Here is a 25,154-nt window from a genome sequence, read left to right on the forward strand (position 1 = left end):
TGATGGCCCTCTGGTAGGAAACATTTTCTTGCCTGTCTCCAAAGAGGGAAAGGGAGCAGAGAGATGGTGGTTCCAAGAAGCAATTAGATGAGGAGGAAGATGAAGGTGACAACTAACATTTACCTTGAGCCTGCTGGGTGCCAGGCTCTGTGCCAAGAGCTTCCCATTCATTCATTTGAGGGCAGGGCTGCCAGAGTTGGCAAATAAAATACAGGACATCCAGTTAAATTTGAAATTCAGATCCACGATCAATAAAAATCCCACGCGATACTAGAAAATGTTTTGTGTTTATCCAAAATTCAGACTAACCCTAATTGAGGGAATGCCCATGACTGAACAGCAAAGGGGATTTGTTTTCCACTGGGGGTCAAGGAAGGAACCTCTAAGAAGGTGACTTGGACAGAGACGTCAGTGAAGGAGATAACCATGACATAAGGAGCCAGAGCTCCAGGCACTGATGAGAGCCCGTGCAAATGCCCTGGGGTGGAAAGAATGTTGGAGGGTTTTGCAGATGGACGTGGCCAGAATGGGGTCTGAAGTCCTGTGGGCTGGCTTTCTGAATCCAGATGTGACACAGAGGAGGAACAAGAAAAGGAGAAATTGCTTTCGACGAGAGCTGGTCAGGTCTCGCAGAAAACACTCAGGCAGTAACAAACCAGCTGCCTCAACAGAAACTTCCACCTCCTCCCCGAGTTGCTCCCCCCAGGCAGGAAGCCAGAGGGAGGGGAGCTTCCATGGTGACAATGCTATCAATTTCCATTCTGCTTTTGCCAAATACAGAAAAGGGCATTTCAAAGACTTTTAAAAATAACTTCCAAACAACTCAAGGGTGGGAAGAAGAGAGAGAGAAATTACTCTTGGCCTGCTCAAGAACAGTGATAATGACAATAAGAAATACAGATAAGAAGTACATTTTCACATATGTTCTGTCATTTACTCCCTGGCACTCTATAAGGCAGGTAGGGCAGACTGTGATACCCCTGAGTCACAGCAAGGAAAACTGAAAAACAGAGTCCAACAACTAGGAAATGGCCAGGCTGGGTTTGAGGCTATGTTTGGCCCCAAAGCCTGGGCTCCCAAAAGCCCCCTTGGGTCTTGCTATGGACTGAATTATGTTCTGCCAAAATTCATATGCTGAAGCCCTAATCCCCAACATGACTGTATCTGGAAAAAGAATTTAGGAGGTAATTAAGGTTAATGAGGTCCTAAAGGTGGGGTCCTAATCAAATGTGACTGTATCCTTATAAGAAAAGGAAGAGATCCATCCCTCCCTCTCTCTCTGTCTCTCTACCACATGAGAACACAGGGAGAAAGCAGCCATTTGCAAGCCAGGAATAGAACTCTCACTAGAACCTGACCACACTACTACCCTGATCTTGGACTTCCAGCCTACAGAGCTCTGAGCAATAAATGTCCGTTGTGTAGGTCCTCAGTCCATGGTATTTTGTCACGGCAGTCTGAGCTAAGAGAGCTGATATCAAGCCAACCACAGCCCAGCCCTCCCTCAGCCAGCTCGTCCAGCCCACCCAGCTATGTGGAACAGGATCCTTTATCCCACCTCCTCCTTGGCCTTTCAGCCTAGCTGATGCCTAAAGGGTCTTCCCACCTGGCAAGCCCATCCCTTCATCCCCATAGGACTCACATGCCTCACTGAATGTCAGACCTAAGTACTGGCAGGAGAGGACTCCTCCACTGCAAAGAAAGAGGCGGAGTGAAGGGATCACAGCTTTGGAAAACATGAGTTCAAATCCAGCTCTATACTAACTAGCTGGGTGGCTTTGAGAAAAAGACCTGAACCTCAGTTTCCTCTTCTGAGAAATGGGGATAACGTGATCCACCCCACTAGGATCACGAAGAGAACTGCATGAGATGCTGAACCTAAAACATCAGCATGGCACCTGGCACATAGTCAGTGCCCGATAAGCAGTAGCTATTAATAATAATTACAACAATAATAACATTCAATTCATGGGACCGAATGTCCCTTCACTCAGCAAATTTTTAATGAGCACCTACTATATGTCAGGCTCTTGGGCATACAGCAGGCCACAGGACACACGTGATGCCATCTCCATGACACTGCTAATACAACAGAAGAAACAGACTTAGGGCATAATAAAAAAAAGGAACACATTTATAAAAAATCACGTATAAAAAGTTTGAAAGTGTTGAAGAGTGCTGTGAAGGAAGAAGGAGGCTTCTGTGAGATAATCATCTAGTTCAGCATCAGAGAAGGCCTCAGAGGATATTTCAGCCAAGATCTGGAGTGTGAAGGAGGCAACCAGGCAAAGATCAGAAGGGATAAGCCTTCCCGGTACAGAGAGCAACAGCACGTGTGAACGCGGACAGGCTGGGGAGGACTGGACATGGCCCAGCAGGTACAGTGAGGCCACTCTGGCTGGAGGCAGCTAGGGAGACATGGCTATAGAAGTCAGCCAGGATCACAACATGCAGTGTCTGCTAAGCGACTTCTAACTTATTCTAAAATAAAAGCGTAGCAGGCACTCAAGCTAAGCACATAGCAAGGTGGCTGGTACAGAGTAAGAGCTCAAAAAAAGTGAGCTCCCATTCCTCCCCTGGAACGGACAAAATAAATTAAAATGCCCCCTCTGCTTTGAATTTTTGGATTTGATTTTGCCTTGCCACTGTTCCTTTAAAGAGTGTCCACAGACCAGGGGGCAGGAGGATGAGATGGAGAAGGGGATATGAGCAACAAGCTCAAAATCAAACAAGCCAGAAACTCCCGGCTGGGAATTTTCTCTCTAGATCTCTGCAGGAATGGCCACATCAATGCAACTGCAGGAGAAAGAACTGAAGTCAGCAGAGCTTAGAATTCCTTCTCCAACCAAGACCCAGATGCCAGGCAGGCAGTAAAGCTGCCCCCATTCCACCTCCACCTCAGGGGCTGAGGACGGAGGCTGCCAACCCCCTCCTGACACCAGGACAATCCCTCACAGCCATAAGGCTGAAGCTATCAGCTTGGCCACATCAATGCCAGGAAAGCAAAATGTACTGTGGGCAAAATGCTAGAGAAGGAAGGAAGGGAGGGAGGGAGGGAAGGAGGACTGGCAAATGGTTAGGAGAGAGCCCCAGCCGAAGTCTATGACAATCATCCAGCATGAAGTTTGGTGTAACCCCAGGCCCTTCTTGGAATTTTAAAATTCATTATTTTATTTATTCATTCACTACCCACAGAGAACTCACAGTAGACTCCAAGAATATGAATAACAAAATTATTAAACATAAATTTTAAATCAGGACTTGGGGAAAAATAACTTAGAATAAGAGGTAAAGGCAGGAAGAGAACAGGATGGAAGGTAGAAAAAAGATTTATAGGTCAGGAGGTCAGTTACTAGATCTAAAAATGCAGATCTGAGTTCTCTGGAGGCCAAGTCAAAAAAAAAAAAAAAAAAGGCAGTAGAAGCTGTTCTCGTAGTCTATAAGGAAAAAGACACCCGACTCTCTAGGACCAGCACTGTCCTGCCATTTGACCTCATACAAGTGATTTAACCTCTACTTCGACTCAGTTTCCTCCTCTCCAAAAAGGAATGACGAACTACTCAATCTTTGTGACTCCCTCTTTAGGTTAAAAAAAAACAAAAACAAAAACAAAAAACACCAGGAATGCCTGATCTTTAAGTCTAGGCTCTGAAATAAAATTCCCAAACTCCGAAGAAGTTTGGACTAGTCACTACCAGAAATGAGGGAAGCCATCTGGGCCTAACATAATAAGGAGCAGTGGTGAACTGAAGAGCACATGCACTGTTCGAAGGGGGCAGCTGCTTCTCACCTCCAGCTGATTATTGCCCTACAGGAATGTGGGCCTACAGTCTGATATTTTCTTTTCACAATCTCATTTTTTTAATTATTATTTATTTGACAGAGAGAGAGAGATCACATGTAGGCAGAGAGAGGAGGGGGAAGCAGGCTCCCTGCTGAGCAGAGAGCCCGATGTGGGGCTCAATCCCAGGACCCTGAGATCAGACCCGGGCAGAAGGCAGAGGCCTAACCCACTGAGCCACCCAGGCGTCTTTTCACAGTCTCTTTTTTTTTTTTTTAAAAGATTTATTTATTTATTTATTTGACCGAGAGAGATCACAAGCAGGCAGAGAGGCAGGCAGAGAGAGAGGGAAGCAGGCTCCCTGCTGAGCAGAGAACCCGATGCGGGACTCGATCCCAGGACCCTGAGATCATGACCTGAGCCAAAGGCAGCGGCTTAACCCACTGAGCCACCCAGGAGCCCCACAGTCACATTTTTAAGAGGAGCTCAAAATCAGGATTTTTAATGTAAACTCTTCTAACATGTAAATGTTTACTTTTAATTCAAATTTACTTAGAACAGTGTACAGATCAAACATAGGAAGGCCAATTCCAGAAAGAAACAGCAAATCTCTCTAGTGTCTTACAAACGGGTTTTTCTACCTTCAGGTTAAATTGCAGTCCCCAGACCCTATCTTGCCCCAGCTAAGCATCTCAAAGAAATATTTCCCCACAAATACAGGATTTTTGGAATCCCATTCCACACACGCTGTTGGGTTCCTACTGTGTTTTAGGGACAACGAAGGATACACCACGGTGATAAACAAGTCTCCACCAAGTAGCTAGACAGGCCCGACTGTGTGCTCCATCAAGAGGCTGGCTGGCTCCCAGGAAGTTCTCAAGGTTTGGTGATGTCTGCAGAAATCAGCCTTTTCATCAACAAGTTCAAAGTATATTGCTGGATTTATTTCTACTAGGAGCCAGAAAACACCCATTCCTCTCTAAATCCTTTTCCCTCTGTCTAGCCTCCTGGATGTAGTTTTTTCCATGGAGCCCTGCCACTCCGTCCATTGCCAATTCTATTCAACAAACACCTGCTAAATGCCCACTGGATACTGTGCTGTGCTAAGAGCTGGGGGAGTCAAGACGAATGAGACCACTCGTCCACATTCTAAGTCTGGGATACAGATGCAAATGAACTTATCCTAGACAATATTTTAACGGACAAACAGCTAAAGAATAAAATGGAAAGTGAGTTAACAAGAGTTTGAGTTGGAATTCTCCCACCCACTAGCTATGTTTTCTTGGGCAAGTCGCTTACCCTGGGTCTATTCCCTCACCTACTTTAAAAAAAAAAAAAATTAAGGAATATAAATCACCTAACTTGGAGTTGGTTGAAAATGGGACTAGCCCATATTGCAGCAAAAGTTGTACACTGCACAATTTCAAGGGGTGCTAAAGACTATGCTGCAAATCGCTCCCCCTGGAGTTGTGCAGTACCCAACAAAGACAGCTGTATAGTGCAGCCCTGGCTGGGAGGAGTGAATACCCCATATGAGACAAACAAAGGAGAGTGTCTAGCACATTACACCGGCTCAACAAATGAAACTGTTGCATGCACAGAAACCAATGGGGAAATAAAAACCTAGTTTTCTTAACTTCTCTTTTCCACCATCTTTTCAACAAGAACCTCACCGCATAAAATGAAGCACTGCTGAACAATCAGGGTCCCTCAACTCAAGTTAATCCCTTCTCATGCATCAGGTGCTGTGCTTCCTCCTCCAAGGAAACACAGATACCAGTCCCCCAGCCTTGATTTATGTCGCTGCCTTTCCTAATTGTCAGTCTGTGGTACACCGTCCCACCTGGCCCAGTCCTGCCTCTGGATTCAGGTTGCTGACGGCAGCTTGGCAGTCCACACTCTCCCTTGGTTCAGCGTAATTGTCCAGTAGGTGTGCTCAGAGTCTGCAGCCCGGGGTTTTCTGTTCCTTCTAAGCTTCAAACTGATTATCTCAAAAGCTTAAATACAGCTGGCTTAAATCTTGCCTCTCATTTTGGAGGTGGTAGAGGCCAGGTCTCTTTCCATTGCAAAGCAACAGAAACGCAACTGGAATCAGTTAAGCGAAGATGAATTTCATCATCTCATATCTTCAAGAGTTCAGGGGTAGAGCTAAGTTCCGGTACAGCAGGATTCAAGAGCCCAAACAATACCATGGGGCTGGCTTCTAATCTTTTCACTCTGCTCTACCTCCCCGGTGGTGCCATGTGGTGGCTCCTGACGACTCCAGGTGTTAAACCAGGAGCAGATGCTTCCAGCCAGGAGGGGGTATTTTAAAAAAAAGCAAATGGGAGTAGAGGGATACGGATGAAAGAGTCCAGGAGTGCAATCTTCAGCGCCCGTCACCCTCTTCTCTTCATCTGGCCACCTCAGCCCTGCAGTGGGCTCGCTTCTCAACCTCTGGCTGTAGCCTATTGCTCGAGGTCATTCATAAGGTGAGTCCGGCGGCGGGGACAATGGCAGGCTGCTCACCCCTCCCCCGTCCTGCCCTTTTTGAGGATGCAGGCTTGAGAGAGTATCGTGGTGTTGATACCACGTGGAGCGCACATGTGACCGAACCCCACTGGGGTCTCTATAAAACCCTGCAGGGGCTGGCCAGCAGGTGCCAATCTACTCGTCTTGTGGGCACCCCGTCCAAGCCTCCTCAGTAAGTTCCCTCGCCTTTTAAAACCGCCGCCTACCCTTCTGGAGTGGCCTGCCTCTTCCTTCGGCCTCTCCCTTGCCTTCAGGGGCCACTTTCGAATTTCACTGTGGGAAGTGCCCAGGTTTGGAACCCCCACAGCTTACCCTCGGAGCAACCACCACCTTCTCAAGCCCTAAGAAGCCACCTCATCTCCCGCCCACAGCTCAAGCAAACCCCGCCTCTTCCTCTTTCCGAGGGCCTAGTGCCCGACACTCATTTCCTGTCCGGAGGAAGACGTCAGCCCTCGTGTCATTGGTGGAGCGTATTTGACTGTCAGGCTCTGCAACCAATGAGTGATCAAGTTGGCTCCACCCTCAGCCCACCAACCCCTCCTGAAGGACTCTTTGATCTTTCAAGAATCTCTGGATGGTTTTTTGTGTTGCGAGTGATAAAAGCCCGACTCATCGGTAGGATACTGAAGAATCTGTAATTATTACTCTTACTTTAATAGTTACTGTTACTATTAGATATAAATTGTTATTATTTGACATAATATTATTAGTAGTATATTAAATTATTAGTAGGTGAAATAATACGCTACTGTTATTTCTATTATTAGACAATAATAATATTACAGTGGTTCCAGTATCAGCCCCACTAACTTCTTTTGAAGGACTTTCTCGTCTTTGAAGAGTCTCTCAGTGCTTTTTGTTCCAAGTGGTAGAAGCCCAATTTACCCGTAGGATACTGAAGAATCTTTTTTATTTTTATTTTTTAAGTAAGCTGCACATCCACTGTGGGGTCCAACATGGGGTTTGAACTCATGACCCTGAGATCCAAATCTGAGCTGAGATCGATTCAGGCGCTTAACCAACTGAGCCACCCAGGCACCCCTAGAATCTTTAATGATTATGATTACTACTTTAATTATTACTATTACTCGTAGATATACTACTGTTATTTATTAGGTATAATAATAGCATTGATTAGTAGATTATAAATATTAAATATAATCATATACTATTAGATATAATATTATCATGGTTACCAGGTGCTGTAAGGGGTAGAGGAAATAGGGAGCTGCTGGCATAGGGTACAAACTTCCAGTTATAAGACAATATGTTCTGGGAATCTAATATACAGCATGGTGATTATAGTTAATAATACTGTAGGGGCGCCTGGGTGGCTTAGTCAGTTAGCAGCCATCTTGATTTCAGCTCAGCTCATGATCTCAGAGGCCTGGGATCGAGCCCAAGGTTGGGCTCCAGGTTCGGTGAGGGGTCTGCTTGAGGATTCTCCCTCTCCCTCTTGCTCTGCCCCTCACCCCCATCACTAAAATAAATAAATAAATCTTAAAAAATAATAATACAGTATTCTATACTTTAAAGTTGCTAAGAGAGTAGATCTTACATGTTCTCACCACAGAAAAGAACTGGTAATTATGGGACATCACGGTGAAGGTGTTACCTAATGATATGGTATTAATGATTTTGTGCGATATATAAGTATCACATCAACACACTGGATACCTTAAACTTATATGATGTCATATGTCAATGATATCTTGATAAACTACCAAAGTGATGTCTGTTGGCTTGCAATGTTCCTGAAAATGTTTGCAAAATTCCTGAAAATTTGCCAGTTGACTCTTGGGAGCCGGTACTCATCTAATCCAGCACACAGAGAAGCCAGAGGGATGTGGGTAGGGCAAGAGGGGTGCCTGCTACACATGCCTGAGTCCCGCAGCTACTGAGAGGACACTGGGAATCCTTCAACACAGTAGGGTATGACCCCCAAATCCGTGTTCTTTACATTCTCCCATAGTGGAATCCTTATTCCCTTTTAGCCTGAGGCTGGGCATAGATGGTGGTGATGAACAAGCACTGGGGAAGGGAAAGGAAAAGCTGGTGCTTTTTATATTACATTTATATATTATATAATATATATTATTTATAATAATATATTTATGTATTATTTTTATAATTATATTAATACAGAGAGGGACTTTCTGAATCGTCCAGTCTGACCCCAGATTGAATGCTAGGCTCTTCCTGATAGTATCCCATCTCAGTGACCGTCCAACATCTCCTTGCACATCTCCTGTGACGGGGAGCTCACCACTCCTCCGCAAAGGATCAGCTACAAAGAGTCCCACACCACCAGACCCTCTCACGGGGGATTCAGGCAGGCAACTGCCTGTTAAGGCAAAGTCATTTCACTGTGTCCAAGCCAATTGATGGACTCGGTGCTGGAGGAAAGCACTTGAAGAATGAGCAAGCCGCTGGATCGGACACATCCAGCAGATGAAGTGCCTGGTCCCTGACCAACTTAAGCAATGGCTCCTTTTGTCAAAGCCACTCACCAAAAGGGAGACTATTACATGATAAATGCTGGCCTGGGTCAGACCAATGAAGCATCACACACAGGGTTCTCTCTCCGACAGGGCTCCGTGACTTCCCCCAGGCTGAGAAATGAAGGCAGTGCTCTGATGTGCCTGTGCATGAGAATCACCAGAAAGCTTCCCGGGCCTCTCCCCCAGAGAGCCCCACTCGGTAGGTCCGGGGCAGGTCCCGAGAGTCTGCATTTCTCTTCGGCTCCCAGATGGTGCTGATGTAGCATTCCCCCTGCACCTTGACAGCACTGACTGGAACAGGCGCCAGGAGCCTCACTGGCCAGCTACCTCGGGGAGCCCCAGAGCCCTAGCCCACACCATGCCCCAATGCCCCAGGGCACGGAAAAGAAAAAGCAAAGATCCCAAGCTGCAGGCAAACAAGCGTCTCCTAAGTATTAATGTGAATGTGGTTCAAACACTTCCGCAGACATTCACTCAGCCCCTACTGTGCACCAGGCACAGGACCAGGCACTGGAAGGGGGAGAGAATACAACGGTCACTGAGCTCATGAGGGCTTTCCTTGGGGAGTTCGCAGTGAATGGAGGATCTCACATTCAGCCCCTGTGCGCCTGGCAGTGTGCTGGGGGACAGGCATCCTGTGTTGGACAAAAGACCAGGCTCTGCTCTGGGACCACTCGAACCCTCGGGAAAGAGGAAGACTCCTCTACCCTCAATCAAGACTGGGAAATAAAGCAACCGAGTTATCAGGAAAAACGGACAGCCAATGGATCAGATGGAACAGAGATGTTCAAAAGTCACAGAAAGCCCCTTTAAAGTATAAGACAGCAAGGTGAAGCTATGGGCTTGGGAGGAGTGACATCTTTGAAGGGAACAGCAACAGAAGACTTTTGAGTATCCAAGGCCACCTGCCCTTTTGTGAGTGAGCCCCAGGGCTGGATGCTCACCCAGTTCTCCTGATAACACCAGAGGTGGGACTCTCAGCTGACCCTGGTTTGCAGTTAAGGAAACTGAGGCTCACCAGGAAGCACCACCAGGAAGCAGTGGGGCTTAGCGCTGTGTGGCCCCCAAGTCATACAGAGGCAGCACCCCTGCTGGCAGACAGCCTGGAGAGAGCCCCAAGCATCAGGGATAGGTCAGGCAGGGTGAGAGTTCTCACCACAGCCGGGAGATGGTAGAGCATCGTGGCTTGTGACTAAGGTCAAATCCTGGCTTCATCACCCCTTAGCTTGACTCAGACAAGTTACTGGGGTTCGGGGCTGGAGTGACGCCATTTCAAGCACTTGATTAGCCCCCCTTCTAAAGACTGTAATGTTAAAACTTGCCATACTTCCCTGACCTTTCTCCAGAGTCATCTATGAAGAACAGAAGGGTCCCCCAGGCAGAGCCATGTCAACTCATGTCAACTTAACCTCCACAGCACATCCTGTGTCCATTTGCTTCTCTGCATTTCCATGTCCACCACACTGGTCCAAGCTGCCATCATGTCTCCTCTGGTTTAATCCAGTGACCTCCTGGCTGGTCTCCCTGCCTGGGCTCTTAATCCCCTGCATCAGAGATCAGCTAGTGATGGCCCTTGGGTCAAATCTGGCCAGCCACCTGTGTAAATGTAAATACATTTTTGTTTTGGAATGAAACCATATCCATTCATATATGTGCCGTCCAGGTCTGTCTTCCCACCACAATGGCAGAGCTGAGTAGTTTCCAGAGAGACCAGACGTGGGCCATGAGGCCTAGAGAGTATGTGTCCTGGCCTTTCGTAGGAAAAGTTTTCCAATCTCTGCCTGGCAGTCCTTTCTCCCCACAGTCATCCTTCTGAAACGGCAATCAGATCATTTTCCTCCCCCACTCACGATCCTTCAGTGGTTTCCAGGGGCCATTAGACAAATCTCGGGTCTCTATCCCATCTGCAGACTCATAGGTGATCTCCTTCCTGTTGAGGTCACTGGTCTTATCTCTCCTCACTCGTGCCCATCAGGCTGTCCTAACTGCTATTTCTTGACCACCTCCCGCTTCTTATTCCTACCTTGGGGCCTCTGCATGTGCTCTCCTCTCAGTCTGGAAAGTTCTTCCCTCTGCTCTTTAGATGGCTGGCTCCTTCTCATCACACAGGGCTCAGGTCGAATGCCACCTTCTCAGAAAGGCCTTCTCTGAATACCGGCCTCAATCTAGAATAGCCCCAGTCATCATCCCATTACCCAGTCCTGTCTTCCTCCTGGCACGTCTCACTAACAGAAGTGGTTTCATTTATCTGTGTGTTACTTGACCAATGTCGACCTTCCCACTAGAATATAAAGCTCCACAAGGGTGAGGTCTTTGTCTTTTTTTATTCACCATATGCCCAGGGCGTAGACAACTGCCTGGCACATTACAGGTACTCCCTAAGTTCTTGTTCACCGATTAAATGGTCTTGTCACTCCCAAAGACAAAACAAAGTGTTTAAAGTACAGCAGGTATGACTTAGGCTAAATACACACACACAAACACTTCCTACCCAATAGTTGAGACCTGGGAAAGGCTATCATAATAAACTGAAGAACCATTTCACAACAACTAAATGAGAAAAAAACCTATTGCCCCCAATGCTGGCAATACCACGAGTATCATCATAGATGGTCATGAGCCCTTTGGAAAGCAATAAGGTAATCAGCATCAAAAGCCATAAAAAGGCTCACTCATTCAACTTGGTATTCCCACTCCTGAGAAATTAAAGAAATAATTCAACAGTACCAAAGTTTTTTTGCGTAAAGGTGTTTACTGTTTTATTATCTGAAAAAACCTGGAACAAATTAACTGTCCAACCATCAGTGTACACAGCCCATAACCATCATCATTAGGAAACTCGGTGGAGCCACACGGAAAAAGGATTATGATAAATGAAAGAAATAAAACTAGAATATATGTTACGGCTCTGAGTACGAAAACTACTTATGAACAAGGACTAGAAGAGAGCAAGAAATTATGGTAATACCTAACTATGTGCGGCGGAGACTGCGGGCCGCCCATCAGCATTGGTCCTTCCCTTTCTTGCGGGCACGCAGCTCATTAGATTTCCCAGCAGCCCTTGCACCCAGGGAGCTGAGCTCAAGTCAGTGGAACGGGAATGGAACTGATGTACCACTTCCTGTTCTGGTCTATAAAATTCCAGGGTGACCTGAGAAGCCACATGTTGGAGATGGCACATATGCTCTGTGCTTCTGCCCCAAACAACGTGTGTAACACAGACCAAGCCCTCCCTGTTCACCTGGGATGATCCTGAACTGTAATACACATCAGAAAGAAACTTCTGTTGTGTGTGCACCATTCGGTTTGGGGTCTGTTTGTTATAGCAATTTAGCCAACCCTAACTAACACCTGGATACAATGCTTTATAGCTAATGGCTCTGGCTTTGGGGTCAGTGACACCACTTTGGATGATTTGTGTGCTCTTGTGAGGTCACGTACCTGCTCTGAAACTCAGTTCCCTCATCAGTGTGAGAATCAAAAGAGGGAAGGACGGTAAACTCCTTAGTCCTGTGCTTAAGATAGTGAAGGCGCTCAGTTGTTGGTTCCAAGGGTTCCATCCAGAAGCACAGCTACATCCTGCCCTTCCTTGGATTTTGGAGACATTTGCCTAAACTAGGTCGAGCTGGGTCTCTAACGCTTGCAAACATGAGTGCTGATTAATACCACACCACTCCAAACATTCATGTCTTCCCCCAAACCGTCCCCTGGGCTGAGGTGGTCCAGACTGGGCAAACCCAGAGAGAGGCTAGCTCTCCCCAAGTCAGGCTTAGGATGGAGCCAGTGGCCAGTAACTGATCCAGTCTCCTTTGCACATTAGTGGCAGCCCCAGGTCCAGAAAACAGGGTGACCCCAAGGCAGCCTGTCCCAAGACGTGGTCCCCTCTCAATGCTCACTCAGGTCAGGCTGTGCTGTTTTCCTGGATGGAAAAGTCACAGACCAGCAGGTAGTGGTCAGTGGGCTGTGTCCAGGCTGAGAACATTTTCCAGACCAGATGGCATCCCTGGCAGGCCCTCAAAGCCAGCAGAGGCCAAGTGGTGCCCAAGAGGCCCAATATGGTGGGGACGGTCAAGAGTCCCGATGAACAAGGCATCCCAGTGCCCTCCTCGTTTGCCAGCCCCCACCTGAGGGTCCTAGAGCAGCCTGGGCCAGCCCAGGCAGATGCACCAGGCCAGAAGCGGGACTCACGTGGACACACACACACACACACAGCCCCACACATAAATGCATGGACACACAAGCAGTTGAGCTCACATATCACACATACAGAAACACACCTTACAAACTCAGTGCCTTCTGATAGCACAACAGACAACAGGGCCATGGCATGGTGTGCAGGGAGCCCTGGAGTCTGATCCCAGACTTTTTCTTGCATGTGTCAAGGGACAAAGATATTTGACAAAACCCTTGAGTCACATCTCCCACAGGGTCCCTGCCTCCCTGCAGACCCCACCAAACCAGCTCCATGCAGATGACCCTTCAGAACCTTCCTCGCTAAGACCCCCAGGGATGGACCACTCTTGTGCCAGAAAGATCTAGGTCTGTAACCACAAGACACTGATGGCCTTGAGCCAGATCTCCTAGAAGCAGAGGTGCAAATGGACTTGGGCAGATGTGGGTTTTTAAGCGGGGGCTTTCAAAAGAAGGGATGTGAAGAGCCCAAGAAAAAGAAGGGGACAGAACCAAGGGAAAATGTACTCCGTAAGGCCTAGCCTTGGTATGATTCCGTTAGGAGCCCTTGATCCCAGACTGCGCTTCCATGAGGCAGGGGCAGCAACCCCTGTTGCTGTACCAGTTAGTCCCTGGAGCATGGCATCCCCTCCGGGGCGGTTGCCATCTGGAGAGGACTGTTCTCTGGAGCAGGGGACAGCTGTGAGCTCACAGCAGCCGGCACTCACAGCAGGAAGGGAAAGGTGGCCAGGTAAAGGGGAGCTGGGTAGGGCTCCAACTCGTGTCTGCGCTCGTGTAGACCAGTGAAACTGTCTGACACTGTGAAAGGAAGAGGAGAATTTGTGTCTACCCGGGGATGACTTCTCAAATATTGAACATCTGTCATGGCATGGGCATGGACAAATCAACCCCAATGGCTGGATGTAAAACACGGCCACAGCTACACCAGTGGATACCAGCCGAACATCAGCCCTCTGCAAAGGGATGATTCCAGGCAGCAAGCCCCATCGCGGTTGCTCTGGGAGCATCACTTGACCAAATCCTCAGAAGCTCCCTGTACTGCAACCATCATCCCCATTTTACTACAGCACTGCCTAAGACCCAGGGACAGGAGGCAGCTCAGCCAAAATCAAACAGCCCAGGAAATAACAGATACAAGACTTGCACTTGCATCTGGCTGGCTCCAAAGCCAGTAAAAATTTCTACCCCGCCTCACTGGCTTGAAGGAGATTTAAAAAGAAAGCTAGCAAAAAGAGCCCAGCTTCCAAGAGACATGAGGGTCCCTCAGTGATGCTGGGATCATGATTTTATTATGTTCAGAGGGGAATGGAAGGGACAGGAAACAAGCAATGTGTGATCTCCTGTCATGTCAAGAGACGTTCTTTTCAGAGAAATGTACATTTCGCAGAATCAATATGCTCCAAAGCCTCAGAAAGCTGATGAAGACATACAGCCCTGACCCCTGAAAGTGGGAGCTCTGTTACGACAGACAGGAGAAATTAAATTGAATCATCTGGAGCAAGTAGGTTGTAAACATTCAATATTAATGATCCATTGCAGTCCCAAAGAAACTCAGGCTTTGCCCAGCTGTGTGCTCAGTTGTTAAAAGACTGACTTGTCCCGAGATGGGGATTCCTCACCCTTCCTGCTTAGGGATGATGACAGAACCTGGGTCCCCCTGCAGGACCAGACAGATAGTAAATATTTTGTGGGCCATCTTTGTTGCAATGACTCAGTTGTGCAGTTGTCACTTAGAAGTAGCCACGGACAATACAGAAGTGAATGACCATGGCTGTGTTCCAATAAAACTTTATTGACAGAAGGGTGGCCAAATGGATTTGACCCTCAGGCTATAGCTTGCTGACTGCTGCCTATCTTCTCCTTGGCATTTTCAGGTACACCAGTGCGTGCAGTCGGCATACTGTGCCATTTCTTGACTTGGGTTTTTTGTCTCTTACCTCAGGGCCATTGGCAATGGGAGGGTCAGGTGACAGAGCTTAGATGGCATGATATAAATCCATGCTCACAAACTAAAGCAGGTAACACAAGTACTAGCTTGAGCATATGACACTGCTGGTGTTCAACCTTTTTTTTTCTTCATCTAAGATGGTGGAAGAGATGACTTATTCTACATATGTTACATTCAGCCACAAATGAAACAGAAGTCACAGGTCCAAGGCAAAGGACCAAAAGGGACTGTTTTGGTATGAGCCAAGGTAGGTGTGTCAAAGGTGATCGTTGCAGGGCGCCTGGATGGCTCAGTCAGTTAAGCGTCTGACTCTAGATCTCAGTTCAGGTCTTGACCTCAGGGTCAAGCCCTACGTTGGGCTCCATGCTGGGCATGGAGCTTACGGTGGTCATTGCCTTCAGATGGAGATGGATATTGTTGATCCACTGAATCAAGTTCTAGAAAGTAAACATGCAGTCCAACAATTTGCACCAGTGTCCCTGCCCCTGGCTTTCCTTATTTCTGCTTCTGTAGCACGAGCTAGCACTTTTTTTGGACCTCTGCCTTCTCTTTCTTCTTTTTCAATTTAGCCTGTGCATTTGCTTCTTTCTCTACTTGGCTCTCATGGTGTGGAGGTTTCCAAGAAGATGGTACGAAGTCTGAGAGCTCAAGTTTTTTTTTAATGGATGTTTAAACTTTTCACTTTACGGTGGTTTCAGGAAAATGGTGAAGATAGCTCACAGAATTCCCATGTGCCCCACATATTAATGCATTATTATTATTAACTAAAGTCCATATTAATTCAGACTTTCTTAGTTTTTATCTAATATCCTTTACTTTTCTATGCCAGGATACCATGTTGATGACCTTGATACTTTTGGGGAATACTGGCCAGGTGTTTTGTTAGAATGTCTCTTGATTGGGATGTGTCTGACATTTTTCTCATTAGATGAGACTTGTGTGTTTTGAGGAGAAAGATCCCAAAGGAAGTCTCATTGACATTATTTCGTATCAAGGGTGTACACTCTCAAGATGACTTACTGCTTTTGACCTTGACCTTGACCACTTGGCTGAGGTTGTGTCAGTTTTCTTCACTCCAAAGTTATTCTTTGTCCCCCTTTTTCACACAGTCCCCTTTGAAAGGAAGCCATTATGAGAAGTCAACACTTGAGGAGTGGGGGTTATCCTCCACCTCTTGGAGGATGTACATACATTCGTAAAACATGAATACATAAAGTTAGGTTACAAGACAGATTTGTCTCTTCTCCACCATTTATTTACTTCTTCAATCATTTATTTATATCAATCCGGAATCACAGGTACTTCTTTTATACTTTGGATTATAATCCAATGTTCAGACTGTTCCAGCTTTGGCCACTGGGAGCTTATTCAGTTGGCTCTTGTGTCCCTGGGGGGACACCCCCATCAAGGCCGAGTTTTGTTTTGGTTTGTTTAGCACTTCCTTTTATGCTAAAGGAAAGCACAAAAAGTCAGAAAGCACCTACTTTCTAACCCTACAAGATGCTCCTGGCTCATCTTATATATTTCCTACTCCAGGCCTAGAATTAGACATTTCCCAAGGAACCCTCATTCCTTTTATTGGAGAGTGGTGTTTATTAGAGAATGAAGATCTGGGCACTAGGTGTTGGTTACTACTGGGATATCATTCCTTCTAGCCTCCCCTCAGCTGAAAGAGCAGGGAACTAACCTATGTGTATGCACATACGTATAAATACGTTTACATGCAACATGAGTTCATCCTGTGTCTCCAACTCCATTCCCACATGGATCATTCTAGCTATCTCTTTGTAGCCTATCTGTCACCATCTCTTCCAATAGTGAGAAAACTACCTCCCGCCATCCACCATCCATTTATTTGTTTAATCTCCCGTATACATGTACGATGGGTTGGCTAGTCAACCATTTTTGACCTATAAAATGGGTGGTTTCATATGGCTCATCCTAAAGAGAAGACAGGCCTGAGTTGCTGACGTGGTCTCTGTATGAGTCCATGTGGATTGATCACGGCCAGTGATCAATTACAGTGATCAATTACTGAGGACTCATTCATTCGTCACTGAGTGGATAGGGCACCAACCACTCCCCCCACCGCAGGGGCCACTTCCTCTTGGTTTCTTTGGCAGTTCCTTCCCCCTGCCCATCCTCTGAAGTTTACACTATCCCAGGGCATGGCCTCTTGGCTGTTCCTCCAACTCATGAAGCTCCTTTCCTCTTCAGGGCCTTTGCAGTTGCGGGCCCCTCCCCCCGAGCCACTCTTCCTGCAGATCGTGGCATAACCCATTCCTTTTCTTCATCAGGACTAAGCTTAAAGCTCACCTCCTCGCAGTGGTCCTCCCTGATACCAGTCACCCTCTACCACACCACCTGTTCCACTTTAATAACACTTATCATTATCCAAGAAATTTCATTTGCATCAGCATTCTGCTTCAGGGGAGTTGAGGCCTGGTTGCTCTTTCTCACCCCTAAATCCCCAGTACACAGAGCAGTGCCAGGCACAGGCTAAATGCTCAGTAAATACATGCTAAACAAATTAACGACTCCCCCTAAAGATCAAACTTTACAAAGCACCCACTAGACTAGACGTCAACAAACCCTTCCTAGAAAGGGCCAGATAGTAGGTATTTCAGGCTTTGTAGGCCGTACAATCTTTGCCACAACTACTCACTTCTGCCACTGTAGCCACAGACAATCTGTAAATGAACAGGGATGACTGTGTTCCCATGATGCTTTAGCTACAAACACAGGTGGCCAACCAGATCTGGCCCCAGGGCTATAGTTTACAGACCCCCGCAGTCAACCAATCCAAGTCTTAGAGCTCTTCTTCATATGTGAACAGATCTTTACCACTATAATTGAGTATCAGTCATCACTCAGGGGAGGCATTCTTGCAAGTGTACAAGGAAAGAAGCAGTTTTAGTAGGCAGCAAAATGTTCTGTTTCTGCCCACCCCAGCCCAGGAAAAGGAGGCAAGAGAGGCCCATCCCAACTTTGACCACTCAGCAGCTGCTGGCCACCTCTTCCTCTCAGCTCAAAGAGTCATCACAGGGTGAAAATGCAGCAGCTGTGGGCCTCCTTCTTCTTGCCAGTGGCTCCCCTGCAGAGACTAGACAGGGAGGGCTGGCCATCAGTCTCTGGGGGTTTGGATTCTGCACAGATCTGGGGACCACTTGTTTTAATGCATTCACCTGTTTTACAAAATCTTCAAATTCCAAAAAGCAAATGCAAGTGAGGCTACTGTTTTCATCTACACAGTGGAAGAGTGAAAAAAAATTCATTCATCCAAAAGGATATGAAAACAGGTGGCATCTTAAATGACTCCACGTGTCCATTACAGCAGGAGTGCCGTTAAAATGTTCATGATCTAACCATAACTCCACTATTGTATCATGAAGCAGAAACACCTTCTCCCACTGAGAAGCGGGGAGGAACAGGTCACATCCTACCTTCCCCCACACCACCAAGTTCCAAGGTTGGAAAGGAGCCTCCTGGCCTAGCACACAGTAGGTCTATGGTTGGATTAATTTCTCCCTTCTCTATGTCATGATAAGGTCTTGGTCATTTTCCTGAGATAAAGCTCAAAATCGTGGGTGACTTCAACCAGGCTTTGTCATCTAGTCTTAAAGAAAGTGAAGCTGAGGGGCACCTGCGTGGCCCAGTGGGTTAAAGCCTCTGCCTTGGGCTCAGGTCATCATCTCAGGGTCCTGGGATCGAGCCCTGCATTGGGGTCTCTGCTTGGCGGGAGCCTGCTTCCCCGCCTCTCTCTGCCTGCCTCTCTGCCTACTTGTGATACCTCTCTCTCTGTCAAATAAATAAATAAAATCTTTAAAAAAATTTAAAAAAAAAAAAAAAGTAAAGCTGACTTCTCTTGGTTTTGCTCACACAATACCGCCTACTTCTCTGGGAAACATAGCATCCTGGTCATCGCGACTACCAACAGCACAATGCAGGCATGGCTCGGGTCTGCCAGGTCCCGGCAATTCTGTAGTTTGCCCCTTCCCCAGGACTGACACGTGTTGCCTCAAGGTGAAGTTCCCTTTCTGTCGGGCCTACAAATTGGGATGAGAGAAGGCCTGGCGCTGCTGGGTGTCTGTGTTCCATAGAAGCACGACTAGCAGAATTGGCAAAAGCAAAGGCCAGTTTCCCAGACTCCACCCATAGTTAACTGTTGTCCTGTGTGCCTAAAGACTACCCCTGCCTCTCCCTCAGGGACAGCAGTGACGGAGCAAATGGCCTGGGGCCTGGTTTTAATGTCTGTCAGTTTCTACAGAGTGGTCTCTCAGAGCCCATCACGAGTCCTGCCCATAGAGCCTCGATGGAGCAAAGAGCAAGGTCAACACAGAAAGGGAAGCAGAGCTGGGAGACTAAGACAGACCCTGGATCCAGCCATGCCTAAAGCCCAGATTTCTCAATTACATGATCAATGACACGGCCCATGTTGCTTAAGCTAGTTGGAGTTGGGTTTCTATTACTTGTAACCCAGAGAGTTTAGACTAACACACAAGCAGAAATACATCAGCTTGCTGGGAGTCTCTCAGTCACTGGCCATCTGTGGAAGAGTTCTGGTTATGTAACAGTGGAGAACAAGTTACCCCAAAACTAAGAGGCCTAATACGATTGAGTACGGTACTCACAGATTCTGTGGGTCAGGATCTGGGAGGAGCTCGGCGGGGTAGCACTTCATCTGGGGTCTCTGACGGGGCCGCAGTCAGATGTCGCCTGGGGCTGCACCATCCAAAGGCTTGACTAAGGCTGGAGGGTCACTTCCAAGGTGCCCCACGCGGGTGGCTGGGAGGCAGGACGGGCTGCTACCCATAGGACTGAATGAGGACCCCCACACCAGGGAGGCAGGCTGGCTGCACCCAGAGCCAAAGTGGGAAGTACGACGCCTTTCCTGACCAAGCCTGAGAAGTCACATATCACCCCCTACTTCTGCCTCATTCCATCAACCACACCAGGCCAGCCCCAATCCAGCACAGAAAGGGACCACATAGGGTCCCTGGGGCCGCTCCTGAGGCTGGTACCTATCCCAAGTGCCTACCACGTGCCAGGGGCTGGAAATGCAGGTGGCTAAGACAGGGTTCACACCTGTCGTGCATACTCAGCCTCAGACTCAACAGAATGCAACCACTTTGTCCCCCAGATCCTAACCAACTCTTCCCTTCGGGATGCTCCAGCTTTTAAGGAAAGGGAAATCCTATTAAGGAACTAGATTTAAGTATCCAGTCGTATAGTTCTTTGGTCCCAGAAACAATGCTGACAGTCCCTCCATGACCAGACCCTCTGTTGCACACATTACTACGTGTCTCCAGGCCCTTACTGACTTTACCATAGGTATGTCCGTCTCTCCTGCACATGGTGCTCCTTCTCTAAACCCCTGAACGAGCCCCAGACAACCCAGCATGGAACCACACCGTTGCTTTTGTGTAGCAGGGAGCAACAACTCTTGGGCCTGGATTCAAATCCCAGCTCTGCCACTGAGTAGCTGTGAGATCCTTGAGTCTCAGTGTCCTCCAGTCAAATGGGACTGAAACATGCATGCTTCACGACATCATGAAGATCCAATGAACCACGCATGTGGGGGCCCAGCGAGCACAGTGCCCTGCACAGGGCAGCCACTCAAGGAAGGCAGGTCTTTCCTGCCAGTGGTCTTCCCCCAGGACAGCAATCACTTACCTCGGCCTACTCTCACGAGTCTTCTTTCCTCACAGGGAGACCCTGAAGAGTTAACACAGGACAGCCTCCTCCCTCTGCCCTCATGTGTACCCACAGACCCCGGCCCCCACCAACAATCCACGTGGATGGCTTGGTAACATTTAAAACAAGGAAACCCACAGGAGCCCGAGGGAAGCCAGGACCTGGGAATGACACTTCCCCTGAAGGTATTTGGGGGTCCTCCATGAAGTTTTATGGACACTTCCATAAGCAAAAATGGGCAAGCAGTGGAGTGAAGAACCCACCGTTTTGAATATTTAAGAGATTTCCCAGAGGGGGGAAAAAAAAAAATCTCTTGGGGACCCTTCGGTCCCATTCAAAATCCTGTAACACCATTAACCCGTCTACCTCCCAGGGGGGAATCAGAAGCATTCTGTCCAGAGATTGCCCAAAAATGAGAAAATTACAGGCGGCAGAGTAAGCCCACCTTTCAAGTGGCCTGAGAAATGCGTCCGCTTTCTCCCCACACCAGGAGCAGAGCCCTTTAGAAGTGCCGGCCACACCCCGGGTGACCCATGACCAGTGGTGGGGGAACACTGCCACTTACCGGCGGCGGCCGGAACTGGCTGGAACATAGTGACATTTCCTATTATCTTCCACAATCTTAACCTTTACACCATGTCAATAAAAGGCCCCATTAACATTTAAAAGGGATGTTTCTGGGCGTCCACTTGGAATAAGAGTTAGAAAACACTCCAAGAATCGGATTATGTAGCTCATCTGTCCCAGATCTCAGAGAGTTGACTTCCTGTAGTAAAAGAGCATACCCAGGAGGGGCGCCTGGTGGCTCCTTGGGCAGTGTCTGACTCCTGATTTCTGCTCCCATCATGATCTCAGGGGCCGGAGATCGAGCCCCACGTCAGGCTTCATGCTTGAGCATGAAGCTTGAGATTCTGTCCCTCCCCCCTTCCACGTGCTATGTTCTCTATCTCTCTAAAAAAGAAAAGCAAAACCACGAAATGACAAACAGCCAGGAGCCACCACCTAGAAACACGGTGACCACCAAGGTGGCCACCAAGACCGGGGAACCCCCAGGCTGACCTGCACCAGTGACCAACACCCAACCAGACCTTGCACCCTCCTTCTTCTCCTCTCTCCATCCCCATCCTTCCAGAGTTAAACGGCATGTCCAGAAAGGCCCCGTAAGCCCTCAGGGGGACTCAGACCTCTCCTCTGGGGCCCAGACCCCCACGGCCACTTGAGCTTCCTCCGCCAGGAGGCCCTCAGCAGCAGGTCTTCCACTCGGTGATGGGTGCGCTCTGCAAAGGCAGGCGCTATGTGCCCACCGATCCGTGTGTGCCTGCGTGCGCTGGTCCACTCCTTACAGACGCTCAGCCCACACCATGCACTGGGGATACATTGAGAAATGAAGCAGACGTGGTCTGGGCCTGAGTGTTGCCAACTCCCGCCACCTTCGTATCCCCAGTGCCGGTCAGCCACCGTGCTCAGTAAACGCTGGGACTTCCTGTGGATCCCTTACGCAAACACATAAGCTTCAAGCCTCACCCGTCCCACAGATGCATTTTGTTCGGTTTGTGTGGTGTTTTAATAAACTGAATTGGTCACTAAAATTTTTAGTTTCACCCAAAACATGAACAGTAGATACATGAACGTACCTTCCAACAGAGCACCAGTGAGCTGAGCCCCGATGCTCCAGCGCCTTTAGAAAAGGTGGGCACATGCCTCATGTTGCCACAAATCCTTCCCTCCCCCTTTTCTCCTACCACTGAAACCAGAGACGGCTGCCATGGGTCACTCCCCCTTGCCAAGCACTTTCCTGCCTCTCAAGGCAACGGTTTACGACCCCTGCTTTATGCCAGCGTCACCGAAGAGACACACCCAAGATGCGCTACAACACACATGAACGGGGACTTTATTGATTTTTACCTCCTCACAAACCCTCCTAGTAGTAGCTACAGGTTGTGCGGTTTCCAGCAGGGATCGCAGGCGCAGAGGGAAGTCAAAGGACAAGGCGAATCCGACAGGTCCTTCGTGAGTAGACCGAAACCTGTAGTTCACTGGAATTCCTGCAAACTGAATGCTGAAGATTAAGGGATACATTCTCACACCACTAGCACAGCTTAAATACTTTTTGACAAAAAATAATAATAATAAATTATCTTCAACTGAGAAAATAAATTGTGCTCAGCAGAGTGACAGGAGGGTCCATTCATTGCATTGCACCGGGGGGCTGGACAGCGGGGGGCGGGGAGGACAGAGCTCGGGCAGTGAGGGCCACGGCCTCGTGGGGCAGACGGCTCCAGCCGAGCTTGGTCGAATGCACGCTTGACGCCAAGGGCAGGTGGCAGCCCCCTGGCAGTGGCCCGTCCCGACTGAGATGACCTGCCCCTCTTCCTCCTCACGTCCGCCTTGTCTTCTGTTTCTTGGCTTGTCTCTTTGCATCTTCTGGGCCGCTATTGTCAGAGGCTGTCTGGCCAAGAGCTCGGACACCCTGCAGTCGACTTGTCAGCTGCAACAGCAAGGGAATGAGCTAGAAAGAGAGACAGAGAGAGTGAGAGAGGGGGATGCCAGGAGAACACTTCTGCCCAGGGGGACACTGGAACCTCACACGTCAGGGCACCTCCCTCTGTCCGGCCACCACCCAGGTTCCAAACAAAGCCGAGACCTTTATTGGGGAGGGTCAGCAGAGACAGGGCAACCGAGCATTAAGGAAGATGTCACCAGAGGTTAATGGCCTTGAAAGGAGGCCTGGGATTTGACAAAGTACAGCACCCTTTCTTTTTTTTTTTTTTTAAAGATTTTATTCATTTATTTGACAGAGAGAGATCACAAGCAGGCAGAGAGGCAGGCAGAGAGAGAGGAGGAAGCAGGCTCCCTGCTGAGCAGAGAGCCCGATGCGGGGCTCGATCCCAGGACCCTGAGATCGTGACCTGAGCCGAAGGCAGCGGCTTAACCCACTGAGCCACCCAGGCGCCCTACAGCACCCTTTCTTGATAAAAACCCTCAACAAAGTAGATCTGGAGGGACCATACCTCAACATCATAAAAGCCACATATAAAAGACCCACAGCTGATATCGTCCTCACTAGGGAAAAACTGAAAGCTTTTCCTCTACGGGCAGGAACACGACAGGGATGTCCACTCTCACCACTTCTATTCAACATAGTACTGGAATTCTTAGCCAGAGCGATCGGACAACAAAAAAAGAAGAAAAGGCATATAAATTGGCAAAGGAGAAGTCGAAGTTACACTAGTCACAGATGACATGATATTCTATGTAGAAAACCTGAGCAACTCCATGACAAAATTGGTAGAACAGATACATGAATTCAGTAGAGTCAAAGGAAACAAAATTAATGCACAGAAATCTATGGCCCTTCTATATGCCAATAATGAAGTAGCAGAAAGAGAAATCAAGGTATTTATTCCATTTACAATGGTAACAAAAACCCTAACATATCTAGGAATAAACCTAACACCAAGGAGAAAAAAGACCTGTATCCTGAAAACTATAAAACTCTTATGAAAGATTGGGGAGGGTATGTGCTATGGTGGGTGCTGTGAAGTGTGTAAACCTGGAGATTCACAGACCTGTACCCCTGGGGAAAAAATAAATATATGTTTATTAAAAAAAAAAAAAAAAAAAAACCTCTTATGAAAGAAATTGAAGAGGACACAAAGAAATGGAAAAACATCCCATGCTCATGGATTGGAAGAACAAATATTGTTAAAATGTCTATACTACCTAAAGTAATCTCCATATTTAATGCAAACCCTATCAAAACACCAGCAGCATTTCTCACAGAGCTGGGACAAACAATCCTAAAATTTGTTTGGAACCACAAAAGACTCAGAATAGCCAAAGCAATCCTGAAAAAGAAAAGCTAGAGGCGTCACAATTCCAGACTTCAAGCTGTATGACAAAGCTGTCATCATCAAGACAGTGTGGCACAAAAACAGACACACAGATCAAAGGAACAGAATAGAGAGCAGAAAGGGACCCTCAATTCTATGGTCAGCTAATCCTTGGCAAAGCAGGAAAAAATGTCCCATGGAAAAAAGACAGCCTCTTCAACAAATGGTGTTAGGAAAATTGGGTAACTACACGCAGAAGAACGAAACTGGACCATTCCCCTACACCACACACAAAAATAAGCTCAGAATGGATGAAAGACGTAAATGTGAGATAGGAAACCAACAGAATCCTAGAGGAGAACACAGGCAGTAACTTCTTTGACTTCGGCTGCAGCAACTTCTTGCTGCACACGTCTCCACAGACGGGAAAAACAAGCAAAAATGAACTATTGGGACTTGCTCAGGATAAAAAGCTTCTGCACAGCAAAGGAAACAGTCAACAAAACTAAAAGGCAGCCTCCAGGAGGGGAGAAGATATTTGCAAATGACATATCTGCTAAAGGATTAGTATCTAAAAATCTATGAAGAACTTACCAAACTCAACACCCAAAAAACAAATACTTCAGTTAAGAAATGGGAAGAAGACATGAATAGACATTTCTCCAAAGAAGACATCCAGATGGCTAAGAGGCACA

General features: G+C 47.7%; 1 protein-coding gene across 3 annotated transcripts in view; it reads right to left on the bottom strand.

The window, feature by feature from the left end:
* Nucleotides 1-22,492: 22,492 nt before the first annotated feature.
* The window catches only part of LOC116854408 (nodal modulator 1), a 55,641-nt gene continuing 52,979 nt past the window's right edge, over nt 22,493-25,154 (bottom strand). For 2 of the 3 annotated variants that reach the window (XM_032836222.1, XM_032836221.1), the window contains one exon: nt 22,493-23,135. In XM_032836222.1, the coding sequence (XP_032692113.1) occupies nt 23,004-23,135 (132 nt within the window). In that variant the 3' untranslated portion in view covers nt 22,493-23,003. The remainder of the gene's footprint in view (nt 23,136-25,154) is intronic. The other variant, XM_032836223.1, reaches the window with a different exon arrangement.

Source organism: Lontra canadensis, unplaced genomic scaffold (assembly GCF_010015895.1).
Source record: "Lontra canadensis isolate GAN:19392208 unplaced genomic scaffold, GSC_riverotter_1.0 scaffold91, whole genome shotgun sequence".
In the NCBI taxonomy this organism is placed as follows: Eukaryota; Metazoa; Chordata; class Mammalia; order Carnivora; family Mustelidae; genus Lontra; species Lontra canadensis.